This window comes from Theropithecus gelada, chromosome 13 (genome assembly GCF_003255815.1).
Source record: "Theropithecus gelada isolate Dixy chromosome 13, Tgel_1.0, whole genome shotgun sequence".
NCBI lineage: Eukaryota > Metazoa > Chordata > Mammalia > Primates > Cercopithecidae > Theropithecus > Theropithecus gelada.
In genome coordinates this window covers 57912835-57923517 of record NC_037681.1, presented here as the reverse complement: position 1 = coordinate 57923517, position 10683 = coordinate 57912835, and the positions used below count along the sequence as shown (strand labels likewise).

Below are 10683 nucleotides of genomic sequence, written 5' to 3'. Positions count from 1 at the left end.
ATGATGCAATTATTATTTTCTGGAGTTAAGCACATTCTTAGGCACAGCAAGATTTGAGGAACACTATAATCTAGAACTACTCTAAAATGAATCATTTTCCCTAAAATCAAGTGGAATTTTCCTCAACCAGAAACCTCAGTCTGCCTTTCCTAATTTTCTCCCAGCAATATTTTTTATTCAAAGTTAGTGGCTCGTGCCTGTAATCCTAGCACTTTGGGAGGCCAAGAGAAGCAGATTGCTTGAGCCCAGCCTAGGAAACATGGTGAAACCCCGTCTCTACAAAAAATACAAAAATTAGCTGGGCTTGGTGGCACGTGCCTGTAGTCCCAGCTACTCAGGAGGCTGAGGTGGATCACCTGAGTCGAGGCTGCAGTGAGCAGTGCAATGATCACACCACCATATTCGAGCCTGGAGACCCTATCTCAAAAAAAAAAAAAACAGAGTTGAATAAACTCTTGCCTGCTTAATTATTCCCCTCACCAATTATGGTGAAACTCAGTTTAAAAGATTTACTTCCACTAGTCAGTAAAGTCCAGATATAAAATATCTCAGCACTGTTTGAATATGGCCCTTATAGGAGTCAGATTGTGTCCCTGATTCATTGTGAGAGAGAATGCATCTCTCCCTAGAATATAAAAAGCTCCCAGAACAAGCACGATGGGTAAATAAGAGTTACCATGGCATCCTGCTCCTCTGTGGACTCCCCTTGTTACAGATTTAGTTGTAAATATCATTCTTGGCTAAGTTCCTCATTCATATGACTCTGTGATTTGTCAAGTGTGAACTAATATCAACCCTCTTTTCGTACATTTAAGGTGTTGACTTTGATCCTGACATTAGAATAAAATGGTACACTTCCCCTAACCAGTTCACCTGGCAGATAATAGGCCCTTGATAAGTATGTGTGGAATGAATGACCAGCTGGATACCACTGCTCTGGTATCTCATCACATAAACACTGGAGGTAATTCTTAGAACAAACCAGATAAAAATAAAATAATGACCAGGTAGACCATTAGAATATAAAAAGCTCCCAGAACAGGCGTGATGAGTAAATAAGAGCTACCATGGCATCTTGCTCATCTGTGGCCTCCCAGAGGTTAATAAACCTCCCATGGTTAATAAACCTGCTGAGAATCTACTCAAAGAAGTCTCATGGTCTATCTCATAACCCATAACAGATATGCCTTACCTAATTACTAAGTCATTCATTAATTTGTAACTATTTATTGAGCACCTATTATGTGTCAGGCACTGTTCTAGCTGCTAGGAATGCAGAAGTTAACATAAAATTTCTGTCCTAGTGGAAACTATTTCAGTGAATGATGATAGACAATAAACAAACGGATCAATGAAAGAAATAAAGATAGGGGTAACTATTATGAAGAAAATGAAATAGATGTGATAGAGAATGTATTGTTTAGGGTACACCTGAATTTCGGTAACAGAGAGATTGAAAATACGGTGCTTAAAGAAAATAAAAGTGTATTTTTTTGCTCCCAAAGGTGACCTGTCCAGGGTGGAAGATGCTGCATCTACAAGGGTCCCCAAGGACCAAGGTACCATCCATCTCCCTGTTCATCTCCCAGAGTGGTGTACTAATCCAGTGCACTCATCCAGAGCAATTCACATGCACCATGTCTACATTCCAGCCTGTGGGAAAGCAAAAGAGGACGACCAGGACACACAATACATCAATAAGATGACTACAAGTGTTGTGTTTTCATTCCTCTCACTTCCCATTGGCCCAAACTTAGTCACGTGACCACAACAATTACAAGGCCATCTGGGAAGTGTAGTATCTATTTGAGCAGTTGGGCGTCTGGCTACAAATTGGGGCATTCTGTTATTTTCATAATAAAGGAATAAAAGACACACACTGTGGTCTTCTGCCACAATTGTCCAGTTGTACTCTGGACTACAGGTGAAGATTTTTTAGATGGGGGTTTGGTTAAACTAGTCAGAAAGACCTCTGAGGAGGGACATTTGATATGAGATTGAAAGACACAAAGGATGCAGTCATGGAATATATGTGAAAATTAAAACATCAGCAACCATGAGTAAAGATGACAGTGGACCTGTGTATGTTGCAAACTAAAGTTTTAATTGTTTTTTTATTTTTAAATTTATTTTTCTTTTCTTTTCTTTTCTTTCATTTTATTTATTTATCTTTAGATGGAGGTCTTGCTATATTGCTCAGGCTGGTCTCGAGCTCCTGAACTCAAACAATCCTCCCGCTTCAGTTTCCCAAATAGCCGGGACTATTGGTGTTTTCCACCACACCCAGCTTTTGGTTTTGTTTTTTAATCATTGCAATATGTAATTATTTAAGATAAGCTCAGTAAAAGAGTATATCATGAGATATATGGATAAAACATACATTTTATCTATATTTTTACTGGTAAGATTGTCAATCCTGTTTCTATACCATACTTGGATGCTTTTCATGCATTGGACACATAGTCACAGGGAATAATTTACATAGATGATTGTTCGGTAGAAACGAAATTCTGGAAGCCTGATTTTTTTTCCCATTCGTTTTTCCAATCATCTCAGATTTCCAAATGGAAAATCTTTGCAATCCCTCCCGTAACCTAAGCTACTGTGCAGCCCACAGACAGGCTAACAGAGTGTGGAATGGAGAAGTCTTGGTCTAAAACAAACTGAGAGGAACTTCTATGTTTTGGGCTCAGTTACTAGTCAGATGGATTGTATACAGAGCAAGAAGTGTTTTGACATTGATCATGAGGACAGAAAATGCCTCCTGGAAAGGCGACTTGTCCTTGCCCCATTCTGGGCATTTGCCATGCACTTGATAGATTCAGGTCTAATTGAAACCATAAGAAACACCAACCGAGGCTGACCCATAGTCCATCTGGCCCACTGCTCAGGCTCAGACAGAAGCATCCAAAGACTCCGGGTGAGGAGGTCCAATGCCTCATCTGATTTCAGCCACGAGAAGGTAGAAACATACCCTGAAGAGCCCTCACTTTTCTCTGCCAAAATAAGGGATTGTGAGTGAGGCTGTGCTGCTGTCCTCTCCCAAGTCTCTCGCCTCCTCTCAGGGGAGCTGCCATCTGCCTCCAAGTCCATGAGTGTTCATTCATTAAACAACAGACCTAGCTCCTGACAAGGCTTGCAGGGAATGTATACTTCACAAGAAAGAGCCTCAGACATTGGGGACAAAAATGATCCGAAGCACCATTTTGCCAGGTAATTTATCCACTTGGCAAACCCTGGGCTTGTGAAGACATGGCCTGCCTTCTCCATCAGTGAAATTAGATAATTGTTTCTGAATAGTAAAGTTTTATACTGTAGTGCATCGAGGTCATATCCTGCCCCCTGCTGAAGCCCTGGGCCCTGACCTTCTCTTATGGCCGAGCCCTGCAGGCCTCTGCCCTGAAGGCCTGGGGTGGGAAGAAGGAGAACCTGAAGGCTGCACAGGAGGAGTACGTCAAGCGAGCCCTGGCCAACAGCCTTGCCTGTCAAGGAAAGTACACCCCCAGCGGTCATGCCGGAGCCGCTGCTAGCGAATCCCTCTTCGTCTCTAACCACGCCTATTAAGCGGAGGTGTTCCCAGGCTGCCCCCAACACTCCAGGCCCCGCCCCCTCCCAGTCTTGAAGAGGGGGCCTCCTCCTCGGGCCTCCAGACAGGAAGGTGATCCCAGTGACAGCCGGGGGGACTGTGCGGCGCAGCGCTGTGACGGTCGCCATGGCAATCTCCTCATGAGAAAACTTCTGGGTGCAAGCGTGGCCTGGGGTGACCATATTGGGCTTCAGCAAGGTGCCTTCCAGGTAGATGTGGTGGTCGCTCAGAGCCTTGTAGACAGCAGCCAGCACCTTCTCGGTCACATACTGGCAGCGCTTCAAGTCATGGTCCCCATCAGGGAGGATCTCAGGCTCCACGATGGGCACAATGCCATTCTGCTGGCAGATGCTGGCATAACGGGCCAGGACATTGGCATTTTCCATGATGGCGAGGGCTGAGGGGGTGTGTTCCCCAATTTTCAGCACACAACGCCACTTGGCGAAGTCAATATCTCCTTCTATCTATGGGCTCCCCAGGTAATGAGTTTCATTAAATATTTTCTTTGCTATGAAATTTCCCTCCCAACAGCACCCATCCCTTGGGCTAACCAAAAACTTTAAGGTGCATTCTAACCACAGGATTTTCAGAGAGAACCTTTATTTAAATTGTGTGTGTGCATGTGTGTGTGTGTGTGTGTGTGTGTGTGTGTAAACATAGTGTGAGTAGATGGCATATGAAAGCTGAAAAATTTCTGATGCTGTCCACATGTCCCATCTTTCCACCTGTCCCCACCTGGCTGGCATGGGCTGGAGGGGCGGGGAAATGGTTGCAGCCTCCTGCGACCTAACTGGCCTTTGTTACATACCTCAGAACTGCTTAACACTCATAACATCTTCTTAGCTATGAGCTCAGCTCCTGGATTCTTCCAAAATCTGTAGCTCACACCTTTCTTACCTTTCAAACCCTCAAACTATAAAACCTGAAATATAAAGTGCATATAAAGGAGAAGAAGGCAGACTGAAACCCTGAGTGCTTAGGAGTTTCCAGGAGTACTTTGCACTCATCAACTAGAGGATGTAAAAGTACCGGTACCCACAGCACACCAGTCCCACACGAAGGCATAGAAGTGTTCTTTGATCTAAAAGGATCCGGGAAGCTGAGTCACCACGTGCTACCACTTCCCTAGCTGGATAATGCTTTGGAAAAAAAAAAAAATGGATTGCATCTTCATGCTAACCCTCCACCATTTGAAAAATGAGGATACTGGGACCCAGAGGGATTTGGGGACTTGCCTCAGGTCACAAAGTCAGGGAAGGGCAAGCAGTAACTGGAAGCAGGCATCCAGTGTCGTTTTCATTCCACCACAGTGTTTGTTGGAAATAGTGTATTTCTGCTTGTGAGACAATCTTCAGTCTGCAGAGCCACAGTGTAACGTTTTGGCATGGAGTAGCGGTGTCGTAATCTTCCTCTAACACTTCCCCAGTCCTAAAAACCATATAAGGAATTTGAATCTCTATCATGGTTCCCAATTAGCTTTGACAAACTTGGTGTCTTGCCAACCAGTAAACTACATCACACCCACTGATTCCAACAGGGCAAATCATTCTATTAAACACCGAGACTTAATATCTCAGCTAAAAACAACCATCTGTTCACACTTAATTACCATCTTCCCCAAACATATTTATTTGACAATCTTAAAGAAAACTCCACTTGCAGAGAGGACTGAGGATTTGAAGGTTTCACATTTCTGCTTAAGAGCTGTCAATTAAACTTAAAATTATCTCAGACCTGGTTCAATTCCTACTGGAAACAGAAACATACATTTTTCAGATGGTTCCAAAAACATTCTTGCATTTATTTTCTAAAAAGAAAACTTTAAGAACAAATCATGAAAAAAAATAAAATGCGCTGCCTTGCTTTTTCTTTCCCTTTTTTTCCCTTTCTTTCTAACTTTCTTAAACATACTGTTCTCGAAAGAAAAAAAAAATGGGAAGGAAAATACTCAGATGCCAGGTGTACCTTTATTAATTGGCTTAACATGCTAGTCAAGAAGCCAGCTAGCTACACTAACCACCATCATCATCCCTCTGTGCCTCTCAAAGGAGACTGCTGGGTTTCAGTCACTGTACATGAGAGTTTTTTATTCTCGTGTCACCCCTGTAGAGATCTAATTTACATGTGATCATTTAAAGCCTCTTTTGAATGTTTTAAATAGTCAGAATCTCAATAGCTCTCAACTTTTCAGTAGGGGCTTTAGCTTTAACTGTATTGTACATCAGGTATTTTTATAAAGTTAAACAGACACTAACCTCAAGAAATGTATAGCAAAGAAAGGAATTCCTTTGTCAAGCAAAAAAAAAAAAAAAGTTGATAGCCACAACATTCATAACCAAGACTTTTTTTTTTTTTTTGGCTTAACTATTAGCCACCCCAGAAGGCAAAATATCCCTATCCCTAAATTTAAAAAATATTCTATTTGGGGAGTTATTTTTTGGAGTGAAGAAGAATGAGTTGGACCACCTCTGGTCATCTGTGTGTTTTTTCATTTTTGTAGCCTTTGCTGATTGCAATGCACTCTGGTATCTTGGACAATCTTGGGGAAAAATAAGCAATTAAGAAGCTTTCTAGAGACCAACAGTTGTACAGGAATGACTTGCAAACATTTCATCACTCAGGGAATAAACATCATTGCTTATGATGTACAAGTTTCTCTGCTAATATCTGGGAATAAAACCATAAGCCACATAAACAAGTTTGTTGTCTTCCTGGAGCTTCCAGTCTAGAGAGAGAGACTAAGAATGCTGCTTAAATAACAACATACATAGAAGAAAAATGATCTGTCAAAAAAAATCTGGCTTTTTAAAAGTAATTTTCACAAAACGGTGAATATACTGTTTCAATATTTTAAATCCTGACCTATAAAAAAAATAAAGGAATTAGCATCTATTTCATTGCTACTATATGTAAAGGGCTTTCCATATATTCTCCTTTAATTTTTACAAAGATCTTTGTAGGCAGATATTAAGAACACTGAGGCTGAAAAGTTGAAGTGTCCAAAACGAAAACATGGCCTGCAAGGGATAAAGCCCAGTGATAACATCCACATTCATCTGATTCAAAAGTCCATGCATTTTCCCCCATACCTCCTGATTTCCTTGACTAATCTTTGGCACCTTAGCTGAAAAGCTCACATTTCTTCAGACTTCTCTTTCAACAGTGTACAAGGAGGCACACAAGGTTCTCTAGCTGATATCTTTATCTCTGATTCGAATAATTATCTGAAAGTCCAAACACTTCATTTAACCTTAAGTAAAATCTTCAGACAACCCCACCCCCTGTCTCCAGTAGCAACAGAGTCTGATGTTTCATAATTCCACAAGCATGCTCACACTGAATGAACTGCAACTTGCTTAGCAAATGTTCATTGCAGACCAAGTTTCTGTGCTAATCTGGAATTGATACCTTGAAAGAATACAGCCCAAATTGGGAAGTTAAAGAGTCTGTATATCTCAACATTCATTAGTCATAAAATAATGAACTAGCAGCAAAAAGGTCTACCTTCCTAAAGCATATTACACTCTGATCACACAAGTCTTTTGTTCTAAACACCTACAAAGGGAAGTGGATGGTCCTACTGGAATCCTACTAGACATATAAGTCAAAAATTTTATATTACATTTTATAAAGAGTTTATCCCCCCACAATATTTAAAGGAATTAGCTGAGAACATTGGCCAATAAGCAACCCACATTTACCTACAGAATCATCTTAAAATATTTTACCTTTTTTAAAAAGTACACATTTTGCTTCCACTATATAGCACCAAAGGGCCACTGCAGAGCATCCCTCCCACTGAATAAACTAAAACCTCTCAAAAACAAAAATAAAATAACCACAAGAAGACCAAAAATATAGAAGGAAAGTAAGGGGAAAGGTAGATTCAAGAATCCTTAACAAAATATTAGCACATTGAGTTCAACAATATACAGACAATACATCATAACTATGTAGAATTTCTTCCACGGAACTAACGTTGGTTTTAGCATTTGAACACCAATCAAACATAATTCACTCATTAACAAATTAAAGGAGAATATTCATATTATCATTTTAATAGATAGGGAAAAGACATTTGACAAAATTCAGCACTCATTCGTGTTTGTTTTTTTTTTTAACTCTCAGCAAACTAAAAATATTAGGAAATTTTCTCAAACTGACCAACAGTCATCTATGCAAAACCTACAGCTAACATCATACTTGACATTAGTACCCTAAGATTGGTAACAATTCAAGGGGTCCTACTTTCACCGCCTCTATTCAATATTATACTGGGAGTCTAAACCATTGCAATAATTTTTAAGAGGGAGAGGGAAGAAAAATGAAAAAGATGGGAAAGAAATAAAAAGAATAAAGATCAATAAGGAAGTAAAATAATATCTACAGACAATAGAATTATTTACGTAGGAAATCTCAGGGAATCCACAAAATAATTACTAGAACTAATAAATAAGTTTGGTAAGATACACAGATGATATTTTTAAGTCATTGTATTCCAATATATAAGCAGCAGCAATTCAAAACTGAAATTCAAAAAAATTCCATTTACAATAACAACAAAAAAATTGTTTTAAGCAAGTCAAATATGTCTACACCAAAAATTATGGAATACTGCTGAAAGTAAAGAAAACCTAAATAAAAGGGAAGATAGACCATATTCATAGATTTAAAGACTCCACGTATTAGTCAGTGTTCTCCAGAGGACGTATATAAGAGGAGATTTACCGTGGGAATTGGTTCACTTAAGTATGGAGGCTGAGGATTCCCATGATATGCTGTCTACAAGCTGAAAAACCAGGAAAATCATTGGTGTAATTCAGTCTGAGCCTGAAGGTCTGAGAACCAGAGGAAGGGTGATGGCACTGGTATAAGTTGCAGAATCCAAAAGCCCAAGAACTCAAGCTTCAATATCCAAGGGCCAAAGAAAATTGGTATCCTAGCTCAAGGAGAGAGAGAGTTCCCCTTCCTCTACCTTTTGGTTCTACTCGTTCCCTCAATGGATTGCATGATGCCTACCAGTGTTGGTAGAGTGGATCTTCTATACTCAGTCTGCTGTTTCAAACACTAATCTCTTCCAGAAACACCATCACAGATACACCCAGAAATGATGTTGTTTACTAGCTATCTGGGCATCCCTTAAACCAATCAAGCTGGCACATAAAAATAACCATCACATTCTATACATATATATATATAAAAACACAAAAGACCAAAGCACTCTGTTAAAAGAAGAGCAAGGTTGGGACACTTACCTGATTTCAGAAAATATTTTATAAAGCTCCAATAATAAAAGCAATATGGGCTGGGTGCAGTGGCTTATGCCTGTAATCCCAGCGCTTTGGGAGGCCAAGGCAGGAGGATCACTTGAGGCCAAGAGTTTGACACCATCCTGGGCAACATAGACAAGACCCTGTCTCTACAGAAAAAAAAAATTGTTTTAAAGTAGCCAAGCAAGGTGGTACATGCCTATATTCTTAGCTACTCAGGAAACTCAAGCAGGAGGATAATTTGAGCCCAGGAGTTCAAGGTTACAACAAGCTATGATTGCACCACTGCACTCCAGCCTGGGTGACAGAGTGAGACTCTGTCTCTAAAAATAAATAAATAATAAATAAAATAAAAGACATTATGATACTGGTGAAAAGATATACATATAAATTTATAGAAAAGAATAGAGAATACAGAAATAAACCACATACATATGGTTGTCTTTTTTTTTTTTTTTTACAAAAATACTAAGGCAATTTGATGGGGAAAGGAAAGCATTTTCAACAAATGATGTTGGACACACTGTTCAGAAAAAAAAAATTAATATGGACCTTTACCTCACGCCATCCACAAAAATTACCTCAAAGTGATCATAGTCCTAAATTTGAAACATAAAACTCTAAAATTTTTTCACAAAAAGCACAGGAGAGTTACATCTCTGAGTAGGCAAACATTTCTTGGCTAGAACACAAAGAGCATGAGCCGTAAAAGAAAAAAAATAACTGATCTTTGACCAAGTTTTAAGTGTTTTACTATTTGAAAGACAACACTAAGAAAACAAAACAGCAAGCCACAGACCTGGAAAATGTTTACTAAATATTTATCAGACAAGTTCTTGTACATAGAATGTATTTGAAAATTTTATCACTCAACAGTAAGAAGACAGACAATCCAACTTTTATTTATTTTTTTTTTTTTGAGACGGAGTCTCGCTCTGTCGCCCAGGCTGGAGTGCTGTGGCCGGATCTCAGCTCACTGCAAGCTCCGCCTCCCGGGTTCACGCCATTCTCCTGCCTCAGGCTCCCGAGTAGCTGGGACTACAGGCGCCCGCCACCGCGCCCGGCTAGTTTTTTGTATTTTTTAGTAGAGACGGGGTTTCACCGTGTTAGCCAGGATGGTCTCGATCTCCTGACCTCGTGATCCGCCCGTCTCGGCCTCCCAAAGTGCTGGGATTACAGGCTTGAGCCACCGCGCCTGGCCCCAACTTTTAAAATAAGTAAAACATTTAAATACTTGACCTGAAAGGACCTATAGTTGGCTCAGAAGCATATGAAAAGAGCTCATATTGTTAGTCATCAGAAGTGCAAATTAAAACTACAATGAGACACTACTCTCCACCTATTATTCTATATATTATATATATTCTAGAATATATACCCTATAAATATATTTTAATATTCTATATATTAGCATATTCTATAATACATATTCTAATATTAGAAATTCTAATATTCTATATCATATAAATATATTTTAATATTCTATATGTTAGAATATTCTGGAATATATATTCTAATATTAAAATATTCCAATATTCTAGAATACATATCCTATATATTCTAATATTCTATATATTAGAATATTCTAGAATATATCAGAATATTCTTGAATGTATATTATATATTCTAATATTCTAGAAAATATATTCTAATATGTTCTAGTATATTAGAATATTCAAATATTCTAGAATATTATTTTATATATTCTAATATATTTTAGAATATATATCTTATATATATACATCTTAAACTGGCACTACCAAGTGTTGGTGAGGATGTGGACAATTGCTGATGAGAATGTAAAGCACAACTATTTTGGAAAACTGG

General features: G+C 39.1%; 1 protein-coding gene across 1 annotated transcript; it reads right to left on the bottom strand.

The window, feature by feature from the left end:
• Positions 1-3099: 3099 nt before the first annotated feature.
• Positions 3100-4067, bottom strand: LOC112604485. Its single transcript, XM_025353519.1, has one exon. The coding sequence runs from the start codon at positions 3970-3972 to the stop codon at positions 3100-3102; it is 873 nt and encodes a 290-aa protein (XP_025209304.1). The 5' UTR covers positions 3973-4067.
• Positions 4068-10683: the final 6616 nt, after the last annotated feature.